This window comes from Kogia breviceps, chromosome 6 (assembly GCF_026419965.1).
Source record: "Kogia breviceps isolate mKogBre1 chromosome 6, mKogBre1 haplotype 1, whole genome shotgun sequence".
In the NCBI taxonomy this organism is placed as follows: domain Eukaryota; kingdom Metazoa; phylum Chordata; class Mammalia; order Artiodactyla; family Physeteridae; genus Kogia; species Kogia breviceps.
In genome coordinates, this window is record NC_081315.1 from 57,305,528 (window position 1) to 57,330,846 (window position 25,319).

General features: G+C 43.4%; 1 protein-coding gene across 4 annotated transcripts; it reads right to left on the reverse strand.

The window, feature by feature from the left end:
* Positions 1 to 395: 395 nt before the first annotated feature.
* Positions 396 to 25,319, reverse strand: NAAA (N-acylethanolamine acid amidase). 4 transcript variants are annotated; one of them, XM_059066879.2, is made up of 11 exons: positions 24,813 to 25,305; positions 23,989 to 24,153; positions 21,365 to 21,491; positions 18,013 to 18,103; positions 13,784 to 13,860; positions 8,836 to 9,008; positions 8,613 to 8,675; positions 7,798 to 7,864; positions 6,436 to 6,464; positions 2,843 to 2,951; positions 396 to 721 (listed from the first exon to the last, which is right to left on the reverse strand). In XM_059066879.2, exons 1-10 carry the CDS (start codon positions 25,010 to 25,012, stop codon positions 2,876 to 2,878), a joined length of 1,068 nt encoding a protein of 355 aa, XP_058922862.1. In that variant the 5' UTR covers positions 25,013 to 25,305; the 3' UTR covers positions 396 to 721; positions 2,843 to 2,875. The 4 variants fall into 4 exon arrangements, with proteins under 4 accessions (XP_058922862.1, XP_058922864.1, XP_058922860.1 ...); XM_059066881.2 differs by having other exon boundaries at positions 396 to 662; positions 24,813 to 25,283; XM_059066877.2 differs by having other exon boundaries at positions 396 to 665; positions 24,813 to 25,283.

Consider the following 25,319-nt stretch of genomic DNA (forward strand, 5'->3'; position numbering starts at 1 on the left):
GTCCTTTGTGCCCACCCAGTTTCATCTTCGTTTGTGAAGGATGGCATCACCCCAGGGCTTATAAATGTCTGGACAGTTGGTGAATGGGAGGACAATTCTCATTAGGATATCTAGTTGGTCCACTATCCATTCATAACCTATCTGAAACCAATCTCTGGGCCAACCTCTTAAGCCTACTTCAAAGAACCTAACGTTAACTGCCCAACAGGGTCCATGACTCTGGGTCTGTCTCCTTGGCAGATCTTTCCTCCTTTCTTGGTTTGGAGTACACATCAATGAGCACATGATTGGAAATCTATCCATTACCCTAGGTTACACAGCTGACTCCACCCCTAAAGCAATAGCTGCCCAACAACAGGCTTAGATTCTGTCAACTTTAGTAATAGAAGAGCCAGTTATTTCGCTAGCAAAAGCAAGTTTATTTGGGAATAGCCACGGGAATTACAATTCAGGATATGCAAACTATGGCAGACCGTAGGCAAATCCAGAAAACAGGAAAGAGAAGTTTGCTTTCATAGGGAAAAGAGGGAGTTGGGATGGACTGTAATACTGAAAGAGTTCACTGGAGGAGGCTAGGGGTCCAAAGTATGGAGGCTTCTCACTGGTTGGGCAGCTACAGTCTGATTGGCTGGGCTGTCATCAGACGGCGAGTTTTCTTCTTCCTGCTGGATAGTAGAGTAGGCAACACCTTCCTGTCTGAGATATAGGCGCATATCTCTTCCTGTTTGGAGTAATTGATGATGCACTGGTCGGGGGACTCCCCCTACAAGTCTGTCTCCGCTCCAATTTTAGCTGAGGTTTCTTTAGTTAATTCCACAATTCCTTAGCTAAGGTGGTATTAGACAGTCAAATTGCCCTTAGCTAACTACTAGCAGAACAAGGTAGTATATCCTGGCAGCAAGAACAACTTGTTGCACATGGATAATTTTCTCTGGGGAAGGAGAAACTCCATTACATAAAATCAGGGAACAAGTACACTGATTACAAGTTTCACCTGATTCCCCATGATCCTTCAATCTTTAGGACAATTATACAAACTGGATTTGTCATATTACTTTTAATTTTGACTTGTATAATCATTTGAAAACTTTGTACCTGTTGCCTGTCAAACATCTGCAGAAATGATCCACCAAACAGTATTATGTCAGCTCAGTGCTTTGAGATGATCTCCAAGGCTTACAACCTTGTTAAGACATAATTTAAGAATGGGAGATGCCTGAGAGCTCCTCCTTCTACCTTCCTTGTTGCTCAAATGTGGCCCTGCGGTTTCCAAATGCTGCTTGCTCTTGCTCTCCAACATAACTCCCAGGAAAGGTCCTTCCCAGCAATGAGGGACACAGACAAAAATATTTCAACCAAAAGAAAAAAAAAAAAAAAAACCAACCTGATGCTGCATCAGTTATGCTTTCAGAGAAAGATCTTGATCAAAAAGGAGAAATGTGAAAATGGATAAAGCATACTTGGTTTTAAATGGAGTGTGAAAGCCATGAAAGGAGAGTTCTTACCCTTGGTTTCAAATTACAAAGCCAGCAGGAAGAAAGATTTTTGCATTTCTCAGTAACAGCAAACTGACCATCACTTGCAACCAATGTGAAAAATGCAACAACCCTGAACTCTTGTTCTCCTCTAATGAACTTTTGTTCAAAACAACACTCCCCGGTTTCCTCCCAGATTCCAATAAAAGCGAACCTTCCCTTTGTTCCTCAGATTTGCCTATGGTTCGCCAGGGTTTGCTTGTCCCAAATTGTAATTCCTCTGCTATTCCCTCTGCTAAACTCACCTTTGCTTAATAATAACTATTGTTAATGTTATTTAAGTTTGGCAGACTCTCCCAGAAGCACTTCATAATGAACAAAGAGGTCTTGCCCGCTCATTTCTTTATAAACTGAGGTATGACAAAATAGCTATAAGTAATGGTGAGAAGCTGGGAATAAAGCCAGAGGATATGCCTCGCCCTCAGAGACCGATTATCTTTGAGCTGTTAAAGCCAGAACAGAAGAAGCTAAGAGATGGTCAAGGCAAACCCTGGAGGAAGGTGAATGAGGACAGCTATTACCCACTTTACCACAACGCGCTCCAAACTCATCCTCCTTGCCCCCACTTCACAGGGTTGAAAAGTTTAATGAGGAAAGAGCCTGTATTGGTCATAAAATATAATCTTATCACTTTATTTTTTAAAGTGCAGCTCTTCAAAAATTTCATTTAAAAAGATCATCTGTAAGGAAAAAAAATGCGCTTTATTTAAACACTGACTTTAAACATCCCCATAAGTGAATGAACAAAACATCAGGCTAGGTTTATAAACTCCAGGAGATCCCTGCAATAGGAAAAGGTGGCCTGTCAATAGGTGGCTGCCAAGATGGTTTGATCTTAGGGACAGCAGAAAGGACTCCTGCTTTTTTCCTCATGTCTTTCCTCTCACCTATGGCCTCACTGATGCCTGAAATAAATTTTGAGCGTCCTTGGTCCTTCAGTGTCTGTCTGATCCTGCAAAGGAGCTGGGCCTGCCTCACTGTGACTTTGGAGACACATAAGTCTTACCAGATATTTGCCCCTCTGCATAAGTGAAGAGGTAACGTTTTGCCCTGAAAGCAGGTTTTAATCAGGGGCAAAGGGCACTGAGCACCAGAAGACTAGCTTTCATACGAACAATTCAAAATAAATAATTAAGAGTGACATTAACATGACACAAATAACAACCATTCACTCAATGCCTGTCAGAAAACATTATATATGTATAAATGTTAAGGATGCTACTATCTTCTAGGAGAAATACCAGCTTATGTCCTCCTTCCCCCACCCCTAACCGCTGCCCTCCCCCCACAAAAAAACTTTAGCAAACCTTCATAGCATAGGTGAATTCACTCTTCTGCTTTTAACTCAGGTTTCTGATCCTAGTCATGTACTTGTCTGGGCTGGCAGCACTCATTACTGTAGTATAAACTGTGTAGCTGAAAATGAGAGGAATTTCAACATATACGTCATTTTCTCTAATATTCCAAAGAGGGGAAAAAACATCCCAAGCTCTTTTCCTAATACTTGGGGCCCAGGACAAGAATACAAATAGAGACCCACATATGTCAGGCTATTTAAAAGTTATAATTCAAGCAACCACGAAAAGTGTTCTTTCCTATTTTGACAACACTGTGGAAGGCCAAGTTCAAAATTCTCAGACTCCCCAGAGTTCCACACTGTGGCAATGAGGGAGAGCTGGCCTTGGCCTGCAGCCCTGCTCTGCCTACCCCACAAACGGCACATATGTGGACACTCATCTAGGCTTCATGCACCACCCCCAGCAAACAGCCATCCCTTGGCCACCACCAAGCACAGGACGTCCATGACGGCAGCACACCGCCATCAGGAGAACACCACCCAGGGAAGTGGACCACACAGGCCCTGGAAATGGCTTGGGCGCTGTTCAGGATAAGAATTCCAGGGTTCTGGGTATTTGGGCCAGACTCTGAGTGGATTCCTTATATCATGGGAGAGTCAGAGGAAGGCCAGAGTGGGGCCCCGAAAGCTCAGGGATCAAAACAGGGGGTCCACTGCCCAGATCTAAGGATGAAAAGTACAATGTCACCTACTCAACATTCTGCAGAGCAAGAGACCCAAATAATTTGTGCACATGCACATACGCGTGCACATACACACTGAAGCTCCTACCCTTCACTCCCTTCAACTACCTTTTGCCCCAGATACCAGCTGGAATGCCTGCTCAAGGCATTGGGAGTGGGGCAGTTTAGGAATAGGCACTGGCACCCCACAGCTGAATCAAACACTGGGCTGAAGACAGCACTATGAGAACATGCAAAGCTTGTCCAAGGGGAAGGAAGGCTCCCTGAACAGGACCTCAGTTACTTATTTACTTTAGTCATAATTCTTTTCTTTTTTAAAAAAAAATTATTATTTTTGGCTGTGTTGGGTCTTCATTGCTGCTTGCAGGCTTTCTGTAGTTGCAGCGAGCATGGGCTACTCTTCATTACCAGCTTCTTATTGTGGTGGCTTCTCTTGTTGTGAAGCATAGGCTCTAGGTGTGCGGGCTTCAGTAGTTGTGGCTCGCAGGCTCTAGAGTGCAGGCTCAGTAGTTGTGGTGCAGGGGTTTAGTTGTTCCATGGCATGTGGGATCTTCCTGGACCAGGGCTCAAACCCGTGTCCCCTGCATTGGCAGGCAGATTCTTAACCACTGCACCACCGGGGAAGCCCTTTAGTCATAATTCTGTTTTCCATCAGTGTTTTAATATTGTCTCTGCTTATAGCCACGGCAGAGGATGGAGCTCCACTGCAGGGGACTGTAATTTTGTAGCACAGCACAAGGGGGCAGCATAGAGATCCTTGCTTCTGTTCAGACATTTCTAAATATTAAGCTCACACACTGAACAGATGTAGCTGATGGTAATCATTACATGTAAAAGGCCTGAGAGTCAGGGATCTGTATTATTTCTGGTTCACTGGTGATAATCATTTAAATGTAGATCCTGTTGGGGCTTCAATTATACAATAAAGAAAAATGCTTCTTGGTAAACTGTTTATAACTTCTGACAATTCTATTTCGACAAAACATTTGCCATTTAAACATTCATCGCCTTTAACTCAGTAATCCTACGTCTGGGAATTCAGCCAAGGAAAATAATACAAAAACAGGGGGGAAATGTACAAATATATTTATTTCAGAGTTTTAATAGAGGAAAAACTAACAATTGGAGAATGTTTAATTCAATTATACTACATTCAATTGGTTATGATGCAGCTATTTAAAATTATAAGGGCTGTTCACAGCATGGAAAATGCTTTGTTAAAATAAATACAAAAACTTTGATTATACTATTAATCTTTAAATGAAATATTTATATAACTGTTTAGAAAACTATAGGAACACAAAAATAGGTTAACTATTTTTTAAATGACTATTAAAAAGGCAAAATTGTGCCCATCTGGAAAGGGTAATGGTGAGTTGGAGCTAACTCCTACAGGCTGGTGAGAGTCAATGGTTAAATATGCAGGAAGTTTATGAGCCAACTGTAAGCTTGAAATAGGCCAGGGTGAGTATTTACACCAAGGAAATCAATAAATGCTACAAATCAGGAGAGTCTTTTGTTTTTGCTCTTTCTGCCCTCAAAGAACTAGTTCACTAGCATAGTGCTAGGTATCATTTGTGACCCAACTAGCTCATTTGTTAGAGGGAAAATACCGATTTGCTTTTCTGTAGAAGATTGTTTTAGCTGTTAGAATATCTTTCATGAAATTAATTTTTTAGCAATAATCTTTTTATCTGGACATACTTAAGGAAAAAAATTTCAAAGAGATATATTCCTATTACAGTGCAACGTGAACAGATTAACACCAGTTTTGAAAATGTCATTGTACCTAAGGAATCTTAGAGCACCCAAATATACAAAAGTTAATCTAGAGGCTGTCAGGAAAACTACTGTTTTATATTTGGGTGAAAGGATCATTTCAAAGAAAAAAATCAATTGGGTATTTGAAACTAAAAATCCCTTTACAAGTTTTATCCATATTAGGCTATTTTTTGAAGAATACCATTTTTGATATTCTTGCCTTGAAGAAAGAAGGATGATGAGAAAGTAGGAAATGCTGGGTTTTGGAATTTATGGAGGTAAAAGAAGGAGATAAGACTCTGTGATGACTTGCTACCTCTTCTATTTTAGGCCCTACCTCACTGAGCTGGTCTTGGGCACAGAGAAGGCCATCAGGCAACACCTCGAGGGGTATGCGGCCACGAAGTGCGGGCTCTTGGCCTATTCAGCCGTGCTGTGATGGTGACGGCGGATCTTCAGAGCTTCCTGTACAAGTTTGGTGGGGTCTGCGTCTCAAGTTTAACTAACCGCTTCCTGTGGCCGTGGCGGTGGCAGCCCCGCCCAGCGGTTCACTTCAAAAACAAGGAGGTGGGTAAAATCCCAGGTTGTAGACCCGAGAAGCCATTGCTCACAGAATGCTACTATCAAGGGCACAGGCTAAAAGAGAAACATTAACTTAGGCACTGAATCAGCTGTGAAATGAGCACGGGGGTAGCAGAAACTCCCCGAGAAGATAAAGGAAAGCCAAAGGTATCTAAAGCTTAGTACTAACAGTGAAATTAAGGAGCTCCCAAGCAGCGAAGGTGGTCCCCAGCTAGCAGACGGATTTAGGATGAGCATGTCATGCCCTTCTCCTTCCAGATCACTCTATCCTCCTCACCTTTGTTTTTCTCCATGGACTCCTCACCTGACTTTTGCTACATTTGTTTTTCTGTCCCTCCCTGCCAGTAGAATGCTGGTCCCAGGAGAGCAAAGAGTCTGTTTTGTCACAGCTGGATCCACAGCACCTAGAAAACCTGCTCTGTGGGAGCCCTCAGATCCCTGCTGAGCCAAAGAGTGCAGGAGAGAGTCTACTGTGCTAGGGTGATGTATGAACAGACGTGCTTAACATGTTACTTACTTGTTATAAACCGGAAACACTGACAAAACCTGCACGGGAGAAATCATATTAAAGATCATTAGAAATTCGAAAAGATTCATGCACCCCAATGTTCATAGCAGCACTATTCACAATAGCCAAGATACAGAAGTAACCTAAGTGTCCATCAACAGATGAATGGATAAAGAAGATGTGGTGTATATATACAATGGAATATTACTCAGCCACAAAAAAGAATGAAATTTTGCCACTTACACAGCATGGATGGACTTGGAGGGCAATATGCTTAGTGAAGTAAGTCAGACAGAGAAAGACAAATGCTGTGTGCTATCACCTATATGTGGAATCTAAAAAAACAATACAAGTGAATGTATATAGCAAACAGAAACAGACTCACAGATATAGAGAACAAACTAGTGGGAGAGAAGGAGGAGGGGAGGGGCAAATTTGGGATATGGGATTAAGAGGTACAAACTACTATGTATAGAGATGTCCCTGGTGGTGCAGTGGTTAAGAATCTGCCTGACCATACAGGGGACACAGGTTCGACCCCTGGTCCGGGAAGATCCCACATGCCACGGAGCAACTAAGCCCACGCGCCACAACTACTAAGCCTGTGCTCTACAGGCCATGAGGCACAACTACTGAGCCCATGTGCCACAACTACTGAAGCCCATGTGCCCTAGAGCCTGTGCCCTGCAACAAGAGAAGCCACTGCAATGAGAAGTATGAGCACCACAACGAAGAGTAGCCCCCGCTCGCCGCAGCTAGAGAAAGCCTGTGCACAGCAACACAGACCCAATGCAGCCCAAAAATACCAAAACCAAAAACAAAACTATTATGTATAAAATTAGCTATAAATATATTATATGGTACAACACAGGAAATACAGCCAATATCTTATAATAATTATAAATGGAATATAGCCTTTAAAAATTGTAAATCACTATGTTGTACACCAGAAATTTATATAACATTGTACATCAACTATACCTCAGTAAAATAATAATAATAAAAGACCATTAAAAGGTAGGAGAAATATGCGCAGAATATCAATAGGAATAAAATAACCACTGAACACTTTGGTGTACCTTGGGGTGACAGAGTTAGACTTTTGAAACCTTTCTCTTTTTTTTCTTTTAAACAAATGAACACGTTACAACTATGCATTTTTTTCTTTAACATGCAGAAAAACTCAGGTGAAGATGATACTTTAACCTAAATGGTTACAAGTTCAGAACATGTTTTTCTTTTAAATGTTTTCAACCAGGTAAAACTTCTACTCTAATATTGCTTGATTTCAGAAGAATTTTTTTTTTTAATCACTACTGAGAAAGACACCAAACATCCTGGGTAAAAGCTAGACATCGTGACACAAGTTACCTGAAAGAGTGTCTCCAGGCTGAGGTTTGCCTGTCCCGTGGCATTAAGAGCTTTGATGGCAGGTGTTCTGTAAGGACAATGGTCAAAGGTCACTTGGCACTTCAGGAACTCTGAATCCCACAAGCTCTCATTTTGGGAGGCTCAATGCAAGGTCTAGCCTCATTATCTCCCTTTCCCCCAAACAGATTCTGGCCCCATGCATGTTTGCTACCTTGTCTCAAACCACCATGGTGGAATTAATTCAACCCCGTCTGCTCAAGGAAGCCAGGATGATGAAAATGTTTTCTGTGAATTGAACAGTTGCCACCAAACACACGGGTCAGTAAAGCCAAGGAAAAATATATAACTACTTGCCTTTTGGGGACACACTGACTTATCATTATAGAATTTTCAAAATCAGAAGGGAAATTAAAGCCCCCAAACAGTTTAGTTATTTAAGTGCAGGGAAATGTTTTCCTTCCCCAAAAGTCTTACATAGAAAACCATGAACCTTGTTCCATCCTTTCCCTTTACAGATGGGTGAACAGAGGCCCAAGAGGCCACCCAGTGAGTCATCAGCGGAGCTAGTGGTGGAATCTAGAACTCCTGACCCTGAGGCCAGAACCAACCTTGTCTTCCCAACACCCAGCCATCTGCCAAGAAGCTCCTTGCCATGCTCTCCACCACACACCACACTCTCCCATCCTGGCTAAGGGCTAAGGTACATTTCCTGGGAGGGGACAGCACCTATAATCCTCTCCAGTTCCCGTAGCAAGAGGGGCACATTTTCCTGACCGCAAGAAAACACTGCAAATCAGAAAGTGTTTAGAGACTACCTTCGGTCATCTCTCTTAGGCACTGGCTTCCAATGGTCATAATTTGTCTCAACTTGGAACCACCTGCAACACAGCACATCATCTTGTCTTAGCCAAGGTCATTTGGGACATAGCTAAAGAAAAAGTATAGAAAAATAAAATAATACCTCTGGTTTCACCAATTAAAGAAAAAAAAAAAAAGATTACTGATACAAAATGAACCAGAGCCTTTAATTCTACTCACGCTCCGTTTAAAGGATCTAGAGGCCATATGTCTGCTGGGCCATCTCTGTCCCTTGTGATGACCACTCCCTCCTGGGGGGATGTGCCACCAACAATGTAATAAACATCAGCAATAAGGGGAGTCTTGGCCAATTTGTAAACAGCTGCTTCAAAGTCTTCTGATTCACTCAGGGTCTAAACAAAAAAAACAAACCTGCATCAGCATCATCATACGTGGCAGTTATCCACACCAACTGATGGACAGACGGTCCAAAGCACACTCTCCCGCTATATTAAGCCATGGCTACCATCTTGAACTGCTCTGACCACATTCTCTTGTCATCAGGGATCCTGAGATGGAAGAAGCCTCGATGGAAAGCCAACAGCAGCAGGGTTTTTCTCACAAAAGAAGAGAACTTTGACAAGTTCTCTTTGGTGAGAGACCCGGTTCACCAAACACAGGCTGCACGATATCGAGGCAGATCACCCTCGCAAAGATCCCCCCGTTTCTTCATTCATTTGTTCTTTTAGCAGATATTTCCTGAATACCTGCTATGTGCCCGTGTGGGAACAGAGCCGTGAATATGATGGACCCAGTCCTTGTTCTCCCCAGACTTCCAAAGATGGAAGTAAAGTCAACAGGCAAGAGTGACACAATGTGGTAAGTGTCAACACAGGAGAAGGAGATGCTGTGGAAGTCACAGCAGGCGACCCATCCTTACCCAGGCCATTGAGAAGGTCCCTCAGGGAGGTATCGCATGAGCTGAGGTCAGAGAGACAAACAGAAGTCAGACCAGAGAAAATGGTGGTTGTGGGGTTAGGAATGGGCGTGGAGAAGAGAGCTGTAGCTCGATGGAATAGACCGGCAAAGGGCTGGAGATGAAAGACAGCGTGCTGCGTTAGAACATCGAGCTGAACTGGGCTTCATCAACACTTCCACAGGCCTGCAGCATGGATGGTTAAGAGGATCACTTTCCAAATATTCAGCTTCCACGTGTGCTCCTTCCTCAAGCTCATCTGCTTGAGAACGTCCTGGGTAGAGGGCCAGCCCCTCCCACCTATACCTTCCCCAACACTCTTCCACCACTTTTGGAAAGTTCAGCCATCCTGCTCACCCATCCTGAATAGTGCCAAAGCAGTGTCAAGAGCGGGGAGAGGGTCAAACAAAAGAACAATCCAAAACATCGGTGTCCGCAAAGGTGCCAGCGTTCAACACCATAAACCATTAACCACGGAAAGCTCTGTGGACTGTGCCCTGCCTTATACATATCACTGTTAGGGTGGGGTAGTTAGACTTGAGTTGGTTTGTTCTAAACTCAGTGAAATTATAAGTGAGGCAATAGGAGTGATGGAATCGTTTTTGGATTATGTCACCTACAGCATCCCCCAACTATTATCTAAGAATTCATCGCCTCTCACAGAATTCTATGAGAACAATGCAAAAGAACATCAGTAAGAAATACTGAAGGCAGGGCTTCCCTGGTGGCGCAGTGGTTGGGAGTCCGCTTGCCGATGCAGGGGACACGGGTTCGTGCCCCGGTCCGGGAAGATCCCACATGCCGCGGAGCGGCTGGGCCCGTGAGCCATGGCCGCCGATCCTGCACGTCCGGAGCCTGTGCTCCGCAATGGGAGAGGCCACAACAGTGAGAGGCCCGCATACCGCAAAAAAAAAAAAAAAAAAAAAGAAATACTGAAGGCAGTGGTGCCTGATTTCATTCACCCAAGTGACACACTCAGGGGGAGACAGGTACCTTATCTATCTCAGGGAATGGAGGAAATGGGCAGTGACTGCTAATGAGTACAGGGTTTCTCTTTAGGGAAATGAAGATGTTCTAAAACTGATTGTAGTGATGGCTGCACAACTCTGTAAGTACACTAAAAACCAGTGAGTTGTATACTTTAGATAGATGAATTGTATGACATGTGACTTGTATGGCATTACCTCAATTAAATATATGTCTACCTTACGACCCAACAATTCCACTCTTAAGTACTTCATAACCAACTGAAATGGATATATGTTTACAAAAAGACTTGTACAAGAATTTCTACAGCAGCCTTATTCACAATAGCCCTGAACTGGAAACAACCCAATGCCTATCAACAATAAAATGGATAAATTGTGGTATACTCATACAATTGAATCTTCTTCAATAAAAAAAGGAATGAGCTAGTGATACAAACAAGGATGAATCTGAAAAACATTATGCTGAGTGAAAGAAAAAGAGTCCATATACTATGATTTCATGTAAATGAATTCTAGAACAGGCAAAACTTCCTATAGTGACAGAAGTCAGAGTGGTGACTGGGGGGAGGTTGGGTGTCAGAGGAGGTTAGAAGTTGACTGGAAAGGAGCACTAGGGAAATTTCCAGGGACATTTGGAAATGTCAGCCAACTAAACATGGTCACTCGCCATCTGCCTCTACAAGGATTAGGTGACTAGCCACTGCAGTCGCTGACCTTCAACACATCCTGAAAGGAGTTCAGGGTGGAGATCAGGAATAAAGCACTCTGTGCTCTGGGAAAAACTGGCAGAACAGGTCTTCAGATAGTTAGATATTTTCAGAAGATATTTTGAGCCCAATTCTTTCATCTCCTCATACCTAGAAAAGCACTAAAATCATTAATGGCGACATCTGCTTCGCATGACTGGCAGTGAGCCTCAGCCAACATGTGTGCCTGACTACACGTACCCTCTTCACTAAAATCATATATAACACTGACCTCTCCCCCTACCTCTCTGAAGCACTTTCTCAGAGCTATGGGAAATGCTGTCTCCCAGGCTATAGTCCGCATTTTGCCCCAAATAAAACTTAACTCACAGCTCTCATATTGTGCATTTTTTTTTCAGTTGATACATTCTATATCTTGTTTTGTTGGTGGTTACACAGATGGATAAATGAGTGTGTAAAATTGTCAAAACACACTGAATTAAACCCTTAATATCTGTGCATTTCATTGTATGCAAATCATATCTAAAAATTTTTTTAAATCACTGGTGTTTAGATTCCCCTGGATAGAGTGATTGATTGATTGATTTGTGTGGCTGCACCAGATCTTAGTTGTGGCACACGGGATCTTTAGTTGTGGCATGTGGGATCTAGTTCCCTGACCAGGGATCGAAGCCGGACCCCCTGCATTGGGAGCACAGAGCCTTAACCACTGGACCACCAGGGAAGTGCCTCCCCTGGATAGATTTTAAATTATAGTTTTATTTTTAAACGTCAACATGTACAATACACTGGATTTCTGCAGCTTTTTAATCTTATGATGAAATACTTTAGAAGTCATCTTTAAATATATGTGAAAGATGCACAGTTTGTCAACATCCTTAGGGAATATTTAAGTAAAATGTTTAGGAGAGGGCTTCCCTGGTGGCAAGTGGTTGAGAATCTGTCTGCCAAAGCAGGGGACATGGGTTCAATCCCTGGTCCGGGAAGATCACACATGCCGCGGAGCAACTAAGCCTGTGCGCCACAACTACTGATCCTGTGCTCTAGAGCCCACGAGCCAACAACTACTGAGCCCGTTTGCTGCACCTACTGAAGCCCATGCGCCTAGAGCCCGTGCTCCGCAACAAGAAAAGCCACCGCAATGAGAAGCCCGCGCACCGCAACAAACAGTAGCCCCTGCTCGTCGCAAATAGAGAAAGCCCGTGCGCAGCAACGAAGACCCAACACAGGGCTTCCCTGGTGGCGCAGTGGTTGAGAATCCGCCTGCCGATGCAGGAGACACGGGTTCGTGCCCTGGTCCGGGAAGATCCCACATGCCGCGGAGCAACTAAGCCCGTGAGCCATGGCCGCTGGGCCTGCGTGTCCGGAGCCTGTGCTCCGCAACGGGAGAGGCCACAACAGTGAGAGGCCCGCATACCGCAAAAAAAAAAAAAAAAAAAAAAAAAAGACCCAACACAGCCAAAAGTAAATAAATAAATAAATTTATATTAAAAAAAGTTTAGGAGAATTTCAAGTCCACAGGGGCTTGATCATTTAGAGCAGGACAAGGAAGGGCCAAAAAGGCTAAACCCAGGCAGGGCCAGATCCTTTCACCAGAGATGTGCTCCTGAAAATATGCTTTCTGTGGTCAGATTACAAGTTATATGTGGCCTAGAACCCTGCTGACTAATAGCGAACCTAAAGCTGATGTTCCTTTTGTTGTGTGTAGAGCTACCTTCTAATGCATTTGTTTTGCTAATTCAGATACTTGCAAATGGAGATTAAGATATCTGCAACTGGAGGTTCTAAAAGGAGGGCACATCTATGTCTGTAGAAAAACATACCGTCTTTTATCTCAATTAGCTATGGTGGAAAACTCTAGCCCATGACAAAGATTCTCTTCTTGACCGAACTCTATCCAGGCTCCCTGGAGCCCTCTTCTCAACTATGCCTTAACCTCAGCCTATAAAGACCTGGACAAACACTATCACAGCTTCTGACAGCTCAAGGCCACTACGATGACTGTAGCCCCCTTACAGTGCCTGCCTGAAAAAACTCAAGGCTTCCCAAAGAATTTACAGCTAATACCTGAAGATAGGGCCCCTATGTCCCAGTCTCTGCGGGAGGGTGGGAGGCTGACTTACTTCACATGGACAACTCCCTCCTTTCTACTTTTGCTAATTTTTCACTTCTCTGACTCTACTGTGCTCCCCTCACCCCTCCCTATTCCCTCATTCTCCCTTTAAAATACTCAGTCAAGTAGAAGTTAAGTTCCATTCATGCTGGATACTTTTCCCTATTGCAATATTATACTACTGATAAAAATCTGTCCTTAACACTTTAATTAGTGTCCCGCTCTATCTTTGGTATTTATTATCAAAAAAGGTGACAGGCATTTTGTAAACCTTTAGATGCTTATTCTTGTCAGGAGCTTCTTACATTAAAAACAACATTGTTAAATGACACAGCATCACAACATGAACAGAGTTTAGAACATGACATTAGGGTGAGGTGGGCTCGACAGTAAAAATACTCACAGTGCGGATAAGCCAGCTGACCGGTGAGTGTCTCTGAAAAAGGGCAGCGATCACATTCTCCCACCACCAGCCTTTATCTGCCAAAGATGGAACAATAAGTATATGCTCGAATTGCTGCCCCAGAGCTACGTTTTAAAATTCCTAAATCTTGTTTCTTTCCCATAGTACACGTTGATGCGGGAGAAATGGTGGTGGATGAAGAGTGGCTTTATTAGCAACCAGTTTTCAAAGATGAAGCCCAAATTTCATGGCAACATATCAACATGTATATGTATATGTGAGTGTATATATGTATTTCATATGTGTGTATGTGTATGTATATATATAGTCTTTTCCCTGGAAACAATGATAATTATATTAAAGGAAATCATTCTATTATATTACTTCATGCAAAATGAAATTATGTAGCTAATAAGAAAAGGGACTCAATAGTATTTGGAAGGGCTTCCCTGGTGGCACAGTGGTTAAGAATCTGCCTGCCAATGCAGGGGACACAGGTTTGAGTCCTGGTCCGGGAAGATCACACCTGCAGCGGAGCAGCTAAGCCTGTGCGCCACAACTACCGAGCCTGCGCTAGAGCCCGCGAGCCACAACTACTGAAGCCTGTGCGCCTAGAGCCTGTGCTCCGCAACAAGAGAAGCCACCACAATGAAAAGCCTGTGTACTGCAACGAAGAGTAGCCCCCGCTCGCCACAACTAGAGAAAGCCCGGGTGCAGCAACAAAGACCCAAAGCAGCCAAAAATAAATAAAAATAAAATAAATAAATTTATATAAAAACACAGTATTTGGAAGACTGTAGAGCACGTATATATTTCAGAACTTTAAGTACGATTTGGGCTCATTTTTTAAATGCTTTTTAACGTCTTTAAAATTATCTGTAGGGGATTTATTTCCAAAGAAAAATTTTCATTCAAGAAATAAGCATTTCATTCAAGAAATAAGCATCTACTAGCCACCATATCCAGACTTGGTCCAGACCCTTGGAATTTAACAGTAACCAGAAGAAACTAGTGTACCATTAAATAACAAAGTTTTGATAACCATAATAAAGTAAAACAATAATGAAAGCATGAGTGACAAGAGAGGACTCTCCTCTGAGAGGAGCATAAGGATAGCCCATCTGAATTGTGGACATCTAGCTAAGGCAGGCAGAGCATTCCAGACAGAAGGAATAGGTGTCAAGCTTAAGGCAGGGACAAGTTTGGCAGATGTCAAGAAAAGAAAGAACGCCAGTGAGGTTCAGGTGGAGTGAGGGAGAAGAAGCATAAAATGAGGTGCTGGAGTTGATCACGTAGAGTTTTGAGGTCAGAGTCAGGGCTCTGGATTTGTCACGTGAAGTGGAAAGTCAGGGACTTCCCTGGTGGTCCAGTGGTTGAGAATCCGCCTTGCAACGCAGGGGATGCCAGTTTGATCCCTGGTCGGGGAACTAAGATCCCACATGCCGTAGGGCAACTAAGCCCATACACTGCAACTACTGAGCCCATGGGCTCTGGAGCCCGTGCATCACAGCCAGAGAGGAGCCCACACGCTGCAACAAAAGATCCCATGTGCCTCAACTATGCAGCCAATAAATAAATAAATATTTTTTTAAAAAAGAAGCAATGGAAAGTCATGGTAGGTTTTTTTTTTTAAGATGTTGGGTGTAGGAGTTTATTAATTAATTTATTTTATTTTTGCTGTGTTGGGTCTTCGTTTCTGTGCGAGGGCTTTCTCTAGTTGCGGCAAGCAGGGGCCACTCTTCATCACGGTGCGCGGGCCTCTCACTATTGCAGCCTCTCTTGTTGCGGAGCACAGGCTTCAGACGTGCAGGCTCAGTAGCTGTGGCTCACGGGCCTAGTTGCTCCGCGGCATGTGGGATCCTCCAAGACCGGGGCTTGAACTTGTGTCCCCTGCATTAGCAGGCAGATTCTCAACCACTGCACCACGAGGGAAGCCCCGTCATGGTAGGTTTTAAGCAAGGGAACAACCTGATCAGGCAGCTGCAGGGTGGAGAAAGTACAGGAGGGTGAGAACAGTAGTGGGGAGATCAGATGGACAGCTAGGCAGCAACATAGGTGTGATAGCCTAGCAGGGAAGGTAGAAAGAATGGACAGGGAGAGTCTCATTGTGGTGGTAGAACTGACAAAACATAGGGACCGAGGGGTCAAAGAATTCTCCTGGTAGCAAATGGTTGAGGAGAAGTGCCATTCCCTGAGACATGGAAAATTAGGAGAGGTGTAACTTTGGGTGGAGGAGGAGTAACGACAGGAAAAGGGGAAAAGAAAAGAGCAAGAGATGTGCTTGGACATGTTAAGTTTGGGATGCCTAGCAGACATCAACGTGGAGATGCTGAGCAGGTAGTTGGACACTTCAACCTGGGGCTCAGAAGAGGGCCAGCCCAGAGATGTGACCACAATGACCAATAAGTCTATGGCCCTTGCTCTGTGCCAGGCATTGCTCTAGATACCTTACATACATGAACTCTTTTCATCCTTACAGTGGCTATTATCGTCTGTTTTTTCAGATGAAGAAACTGAAGCACAGAAAAGTTAAGCACCATGGTCATGATCCCCAGCTAGCAAGTGACAGCACCAAGGTATAAACCCAGGCAGCCTGGCTCTGGGGTCTGAGATCTTATCCGCAGGTGGTTAGGTCTCCCACACTCGATGCCGTTTGTTTGCCCTCCTCCTTTTCTTATCCTTATTCATATACTAAAGGCACTGTTGGCCCTCTCCATAATATCCAGAAACTTAACTGAAGATCTTAATTATCACTATTAATGAAGAGATGTTATTTTATCGTTCAGGCATTTTAACTCAGTCTTCGCAGACGAAAGATATAACTAGTTTTCATTAGCTTAAGGTTTAAAAAAATTTTTTTAAGAAATTTGACAGTATTTAATTAAATGTGTATGTAAAAAAATAACTCAGTTACTTTTAAACTGCTCATACCATAACTATCAGTTAAATAATTTGAGTCACAAGATGATGGAAACAAAGCCCCTTTTGTTTACACATGTTTACAGTCATTCTCTGTAAAACTTCAGTAACTGTCATGCTGTGGTTTGGGTACCACTGGTCGAGAATTAGTCTCACTCGTAGCTGACATGTGAGAAAATGATGAAGAAATACATGAGGATACAGAACTGAGTCCCTTGGACATTGATATATCCTTAACCAGCATCTTCCTGGTCCAGCCTATGTAAAACGATAAGAATGCATCAAAGGAAACAAGCTGATCAGGGGTTCATCAGATGACCAACACGACACTTTAAGAGACTCCATGTACCTGTCTTTCTCCTTTATTCAGTTGCAGTTCCTGAGGACAGAGACCAGAGCTGGCTTATCTCAGGGTTTACCACATATTGGGAAACTGAGTGGTGTCCCCTGAGATTTAGGGGATGAAAGTGGGGTTATTTAATAGAGCAACCAGGCAAGGACCCAGGAGATCAATTTGAGAACCATCTCTCCCATCAACTAGCTGTCCTTTTATCTTGTAGCCTTAGTATCCTCCTTTGCATAATGGATGCGGTTAATATTATCAGCCCAGCCTATCCAACAGGACTGTTGTGAGGGTCTAATGAGAAAACTCAGAAGTAAGTGCACAGAAAACCTTAAAGTGTTTTACTTGTATAATGCCACCATATATCCTCTGATGACTGCAATAGCTTCCAGACAGTCTTCTGCTTCCATCTTAACCCAACATGATCTAGTCTCTACAAAGCAGCCAAATGATAGTTAAGAATAATAGAAAGGTAAAACAGAACTGTTCACCCCCTGGCCTAACATCTTCCTAGGGCTTCCATTTTGTTGAAAACCCAAACTCCTCCTCATGACCCTGCACCATGGCCTCAGCCTTCCTCTCTGTCTCTGTCACTCCCCACTTACTCCGTCCTGTAACCACATTACACAGTCTTTTGTTTCTGGAATCCGCCAGGAATGGTCTTCCCCCAGCTTCTGCACACCTGGATCATGTGGGTCAGGCCCTCCCTGACCTTATACCTGTAGTACCTGCTGCACCCCCTCCTTCATTCTCTATCACATCTTCCTGTTTTACTTTCTTGGTAGCATTTATCACTAGCTGAAATAATCTTCACTGCTTACTTGCACACTGCCCACCGCCCCCACTAGAATGGAAGCACGTAGCGTTGGAAGGTGCTCCATATGTTCTGTTGGGTGAGTGAATGAAGTACTTGCATAAAACTGAACAGGGATAGGGCTAAAAGTGATTGGGAGTTTGTTTTGATTACCTCGTTCGTCGCCAGAAACGGTAAACTTGTGTGGACTCTGACCAGTCCATAATCCTACATAGCCAATAAAGGTGGTTCCTGTGAAGGCAATCTGAAATCAAGAGATAAGGCATCATCTCAACACTCCAACCAAATGTACATTGAAATCACCTGTTTTGTCCCACAATTTCATGGATTTTTTTTTTCTTATAAGTTCCAACATAATAGAATAAAAACTCTGAAATAGCCTTCTAGAAGATTTAACTTTGGGGGTCCATGGATAGAAGTCAGTGGATCTGTGACCTCGGATGGAAAAAAAAAAAAAAGGTACATCTTTATTTTCACTAGCCTCTAACTGAAATTTTACTCCCTCTGTAATGCATGCATGCAAGAACTCATGTAGTCATAGCAGTGCCTGTGGCTCCATCACCAGGAGAAATTCAAGTATTTTCACATACATAATGGCATCATACCTATGTTGATATGGTACACATACATATCTTGAAATATCATTCATACTTATCACTACTCTGAATTTATGGTAGTTTCTAGACCCACTGCTAAATTTTACCAGTTAATGTGTTAAGAAAAAGTATAATATTGAAATGGCTGTATTTCAACATAACTGGTTTCTTCACAATCTCATGAATTTTATGTATTTATGAAACATTATTTTGAGAAGGGATCAATAAGCTTCATCAAAGGGCCCCTCACAGAAAAAAGTTAAGAAGCTCCATCCTAGAAGTAGCAAATGGGCTTCCATTTAAAAACTTATGTTGACTCGATTATAAGAGATTAATATCATGCATCTTACAAGCTCTGTGAAGGGGAAACAAGTGAGACTGTTTGTCAGTAATAATCAAATTTAAATTTTAAATATTAAAAAATTCTTTATCATACATCTTTCATTTAATCCTCATGATTATCCCATGAGTTGTAGGGATCACACCCACTTCTTTTTTCTTTCTTTTTTTTTTTTTTTGCTTTGCTCCCACTTTAAATGAAGGAAATGAACTCTAATGATTACAAGACACCACTATATCCCTGAGGAGAAAAACAAACTCTATCAGTTACTTCAGATACCAGATACCCAGCTCACATGGTTCAGTAAAGATCAACCAATATTCTGAGAAATGAACGGGCCTAGCTTTTTTCCTAGAAAGCTGAATTTTAAGTCAGTAACTTTTCATTTAATTGTTTATTTCTACCTCGTCTGGTTGTAAAATAAAGTGGCTAAATTACAAGGGGAAAATGCAATGGTCTTAATTTCATAAATGACCTCTTCCCTGAGACTCAGTGAGGGTCTTCCATGAATTCTCCCCATTTCCATTCATGGCAGTAAAATGGAAATAAGTCTACCTCACTACTAAAGCCCTTATAAAACATAACTATAGGGGAAAAAGTAATCACACAATCACTTCATTCACATGGCACACCAACCCTCACATCAGTGTTACTCTTGAAGAGCCAGCAAATTAAAGTTACAAAAATCAAAATCCCTGGTAGTTTCCAAGATATTTTATAACACATAACTACAAATAATTATAAGATATTATTTGTACGCTATTGTATCTTGTAGCTCTGAAAAACTGTATTTCTAAATGTCTATGCTTTCCAACCATCTGTGCCAGGTCAGTTAACATAAACAAAGCCCTAGCTGGGGCAGGAGACTCTAATTTACAATCTGAATTTTGGGGAGACAGCTACTTGAAGGCTGAAGGCCTGGGTTTTGTCCCACCTCTGCCTCATCTCCTTGATGTGGAGCAAATTAGTCTTTGTTAAGTCTCGATCCTTTCATCTGAAAGATGAGGACAGAAATGTTGACTTGAGCCTGCCTCTCAGGGCTATCAGGAAGATCAAAGGAGGTCCTGTATCTGAAAATACTTTTAAAATTATGAACACTAGATAAGAATAAGGGTTTAATTATTGGATGAATAACCTGTTCTTAATTTAGCAAAGCAATTTATTAGCCATGAGCCCTCAGCAGAAAGACAATACCCAAGTGTAAACTGTTAAATTCGGTAATAATAGCCTGAGCACTGAGATAAGCCACACCAATAGACCATTTCCCATGAGAGCTCCAGGAGAAACAAATGAAGCACCACCTGTTAGTTAGGGTGAGTCTAGAGGGAACAGTTGAAATTATTTTTATTGCATTTAATCTTTTGTCAATTTTTAAGAATTTTTGCTCATTGTAGAATAATGGAGAAAAGCATAAAGTAGTAAAAATAATTATTGTCCCCTAATATTATTCAGTAATAATTACTAACATTTTAGCAGATGTCCTTTCGGAATTTAGTTTCATGGATATTCTGTCATTGCTACCACTTAAAACCAATTTTGAAGTAAATCTTCAGCTACAAATTAAACTGGTAATAGTGGTGAAGTAAAGGAATGAAATTGGGAAAGTAGAAACTTTCACCTTAAATATTTCTGTACTGTTCGAATGTTTTATGAGAAAGTTTTTGTTTGTAAAAGCAGACGACCAACTGAGTATTTAGTAAATGAGTTTCTAGTATTTGTGACTCAACCCCTAAATGCAAAGAACTAAATAAAGTCCTTAAACAGTGTCCCCCCCAAAGCCAAGATCTGACTTTTGCATTCTCTGTTGTTTCATGCAATGACATGTTTTGTGTACACAATGAACATTGATTACTGCTATCTCTCTAGATAAGTACACAGAAATGTGACAATAGTACATACTAGGTTGTACTTTTAAAGGAACTATGATGAAAATAAAATGATGTATATGTATAATTTCTTAAAGATCAAAAATGAGAGTAGTGTGGCTCAATTATACTTTTAGAGTGAAGGACTATTTATTATTTGGCCACTATTTATCAAGCATCTACCATATGCTTTGCATAGAATACTTCATTTAACCTTTATAACTATCTCCATAAAGTAGTTATTAACCTCTCTGGGCTGTAATCTGCAAAATGGGTTTAAGTAATTTCCTAAGCTCACAAAGGAAGTGACAGAAGCAAACTTCAAACCCAGGACTGTCAGATCCCAAAATTAGGTGTTCCTAGACATTACACTACCCAGCCCCTCTATTCTAGAAGCAGCCTGAACGTGGGAAAGCAAAGGAAAGAGCTGATTTAGCATCATAAATGGAGACCCATCACACGCCCATAGAAATTTCCCTAGGGAAAACTGATTGACCTCTGTAAGTAGATTCTCAATAATAATAAATGACCCTTGTTTCTACAAGCATTCTTGATGTAAATCTCTCTTGTGGTTTTGTTTTCCCAGGAGGTTGATGTTTTTTGTATCTTAAATTGATAACACAGTTAAGCTGCAGACCAAGTGACGGCTAACTTGGGTTAGCAAGTCTCTCTGATTTCTGAATCTTACACTGTATGGACTATACCTGCCCATTCTTTATGAACTGCACATCCACTGTCAACTTGCGTAAGAAATTTCCAAAAGAGTAATCCAGATTCCGGCCATGATAAATGTTGCCTTTGGAGTCCTGAGCCACAATACTGGTGCAGAATCTGGGAAAAGGGAAAAATTCAACATAAGTGAATGAGAAAAAGGAAATGAGTTTTTCATTTAAAAAATAAGTCCTCAAAGTAAAACAGTTTTCTTCCTTATAAGAGACACATATGCTATATAATCCCTGTGGATCATAATTCAAGATGAAAAAGACAACTGGATGCAACAGCGTTCGTTCAGTGTTACTAGACCTCTGCCCTCAGCACACAGGACATTGAAAACAAACTGAATGCGAATTTCATCCTAAATCTAAATCTGAAACGGACTCATTCTGGGCTCAGTGAGTTCACTGAACTTTGCTTAGTCCTCTGCTTGGCAGTATGTAGTCTATTTAATACACCATTCAAGTCTGGCTCAAGCTCAACTCTCTCTTCTCTGGATTTCTCAGAGCAAGCACCATGGCAGCTAACTATTTTGCTCCACAAATTGTTTCACTTTGTCTCCTTAGAAAAAGAGTGACCTATTTAGGGGCTTGCCACTTTCCCTGTCCCCCTTAAAGGTCCCTGCAGAGAGCTAATAAGAGAAAAGGATCTTTTAAGAACTCCCAGCAAGAGAGATATATTTTGAGGAAAAGACGAAGAGGTTTGTTAAGATGTCTAAAGGTCCATATTCTCTGAGAATATGTAACGTTATGTAAAAAATACTTGAATACATCATGTCCAATTCTGGGACAGGGGAAAGATATGTACACACACACACACACACACACACACACACACACACACGAAATATCCTGAAGGGCGAATAGTCATTTCTGAGTAACAGGATTGTGGTTAATTTTCTTTTACTTTTCTGTATTTACTAATTTTCTATGATTACATATTGTCTTTATAATTAAGAAAAAACAAATGTTACCTCCTTTTCTGTTTGTTTAAAAAAGGAAGCTTGGTCAGGTTGTAATTTTTTCCAAGGTCTCTGATTTTCAAAGAGTTCACGTCAAGGAGCAAACTGATCAAACACTGGAAGTAGCTAAAGCAAAGTTTGTAGATTCTCAAAGGTGATTTTTCAAAATTGGAGAGACAACAATTCTTTCATGTCATGCGCAAATGTTTTGGTGTGAGGCGGCCCACAAGCACAGGGAACAACTAGGGAGCCAGGCTCTGCTTTGGGAGATGCACTGCACTGTGCTGCGGACACGTGCTTTTAGCAGCAACTCTGACCACTCACCATGCACCTGACTTTCAGCAAACTGTCCCCTCTGAGGCTTGGTTTCCACACCACAAAAAGTAATACAATCTCCAGTGCCTCATACCCAGTAGGCTCAATAAAGCTTCGCTAGTCTTACTTAATCTGATTCAAAAAGCCTTATACCAGAAATGAGGACAAAACATTTCCTTTGTTAATGCTAGTGGAGTCTGATGGTGCTTTTTCTTGCCAGGCGATTCAGTATATACCTTAATATCAAATCCAAAAGTTAGAATGTTTTTTTACTAGAATTTTTGCTTTAGTTGATTTGAATACAGTGACTCCAACAAAGGACAAGGAAAATGAAAATAAATTGATTTTTTCATTGAGAAAACCACATGTCTGAATAGGAAAAAAATGGGGGTAGGAGGGAGGAATGGCAAAATTAACTTAGGGCAATTGAAAGGCTCTTTAATACATCTGTGTCTTAAAACATTTCCCTGAAGAGGAAGGAAGTCACAGTGCTTCTTAACCTACTCTACCTAGATGTTCTGGGAAGATGGCAGCAGGCGGTAAAGTTTCATTATCCACAGGAAAAAAAAAAACTTTTAAACATCTTTCGGCAGCGAGAAGCTATAAGTATCTACAAGATGTTACTAATGAGTCTGGTCTGGTGGCAAAACAGTAAGTCCTGAAGACAGAAACCAAGTCAAATCTCTCTTAATTCCAGGACCTGTTACTGAGCCAACAGACTTGAGGCTCTCCCTGCACTTTGCCTGGGATCAACCACACACTCCGTATTGCTTTCCCCTCCCTGTGTGTGCCACAGCTGATCATGTCCACTCTGGGTACCAAATACTAGCTTGCCCCTACTAGCCAGAACAGTGTAGCCTGTGACCCCAGTCCTGGAGGCAACAGGCTCAGAAAGAGGAATCATGATCGTTTGCCGTGATGAACGTGGGAAGTTAAATGCAGGGGGACAAATGAATGCTGGGACAGCCCCCTGCATTAATCAGGCCGGGCAGTCACTGGATTAACTTGAGTGGGGTTATTCCAAGACCTTCCTGGGAAAGTACATGTTGAGCAGAGTTTCAAAAGTGGAATGCTACCTGGATTGGGGAAGGGAGAAAAGGGGACTTCAGATAGAGGAACAGCTCAGTGTTGAGGTCAGAGAAGCTGCTTTCCTTCTCGAAGCTCAATAACCTGCTGCTCAGTTTTACCCAGAGAAGCAAAGAGGAAGCACTGGAGGTTTCTGGGCAGCCCGGTCACCACCCTGCTTTTATTACACTGAAAACCTGTCTCCTCCCACTCAGATGTGGCAGGAATCCGGGTGAAGTCTCAAGTTAATCCGCGCTAGCGCGGGGCACTCACGCGGAAGACTCGTAGGCCAGGTTAAGGAGGATGCAGTCGGCCAGGCTGAAGTTCAAAGCGCCGCACTGGCCGCGGATCTCGTCGGTGAAGGGCTGGGGCAGGAAGAGCTCCAGCTCCCAGACCGCCTTTCGGATCAATGCGAGGACCCACTTGGGGACATTATCCCTAGAAATGAAGAACCACAAGAGTGACTGATCTGCTCAGAGGTTCGGAGGGGTGCGAGTGTGTGTGTACTGGGGGAGAGGGTACCTAAAGCTCTCATCCTTAGGGGTGAGTTCTAGGTGCCTCGCTTACCCAGAGAGTTCACAGTCCAGGTCCAGCCGGCATCACCCAAAACGCAGCGTCCAGAAGAGAAAAGAACACTCCGAGAGAGGGAAGTAGGGCGACCGAGAGTGGTCCGCTAAGGGGTGGGCCTGGGGGCCCATGAGGCCATTCTAGGGGTGCGGGGCTGCGTCCCCTACTCGGTAGCTGAGCAGCCAGCCGGGGCGACAGCCCGGGCGACAACCCGCGCGCCACCCTGATCCAAAATGTCTGGTGGACTGGCGTGCCACTGGAGACACCGAACTTGGAAGTCAAACAGCTGCGCGTGATCATCCCCAGCCCCGGCGCTGCCTGGGGCACTAGCAAATGCCAGCTCTGGTCCCCGCCACCCCTGCACACGCCAGACGCCCGGGGTGAGCGGCATGGGGTGGAGGGCAAGGCTGCCCGAGAGGGAGGGAGGGAGGGGAAGGGTCACGAATCTCAGTTTGACGCACATTGGGCAGCAAGCGTCCGAGCTTTGCCGCTCTCCGATCCCCGCCCGCTCCCCCCTGTCCTGCGCTCACCCGATGATACGCGCCATAGCGGTGCGCAAGAAGTCGCGGTCGAAGTGCTGCAGCACAGGCAGCCAGCGCAGCTCGGGGGCCGCGTCCAGGCTCACATTGAAGAGAGGCGGGGCAGGAGACGAGGCGGCGGCCGACACCCCAGCCCCGGCCAGCAGCAGCAGAGCCAGCGCCGTGCGCGCACTCGGACCGGCGGCTCTCATAACTCGGGCGGCCTCAACTGGACCCCGGCGGCCGCGGCCCGCGCCCTGGGACAGAGCTGGAGGACGAGGAGGAGGAGGAGGCGGAGCCGGGAGGGCTGGAGGCGGAGCCCGCTCGCCGTTTGGCCCGCCTAGTCACCCGGGACCCGGAACGGTGTGGGGAGCCGCCTCCCCAAGTCTAGCATCTGCGCTTCTCGCCCCAGTGCCTCCGTGCCACGCCCCCGCCCCCGGCCAAGGGTGCCGCCCTGCTCCGGGTTCCCCGGGGGCGCTAAATGCGGCCGATAGCTTCTCGTCCCCCACTCTCCGCCCC

What these genes read in the sequence shown, in the direction of transcription:
- NAAA (XM_059066879.2), bottom strand. Translation starts at nt 25,012, where the DNA reads ATGAGAGCCGCCGGTCCGAGTGCGCGCACGGCGCTGGCTCTGCTGCTG. An exon ending in AGTTCATAAAGAATGGGCAG is followed by an intron (nt 18,104 to 21,364) that starts GTATAGTCCATA and finishes TCTTGATTTCAG; the next exon opens with ATTGCCTTCACAGGAACCAC. An exon ending in CCTAAGAGAGATGACCGAAG is followed by an intron (nt 7,865 to 8,612) that starts GTAGTCTCTAAA and finishes TTGTCCTTACAG; the next exon opens with AACACCTGCCATCAAAGCTC.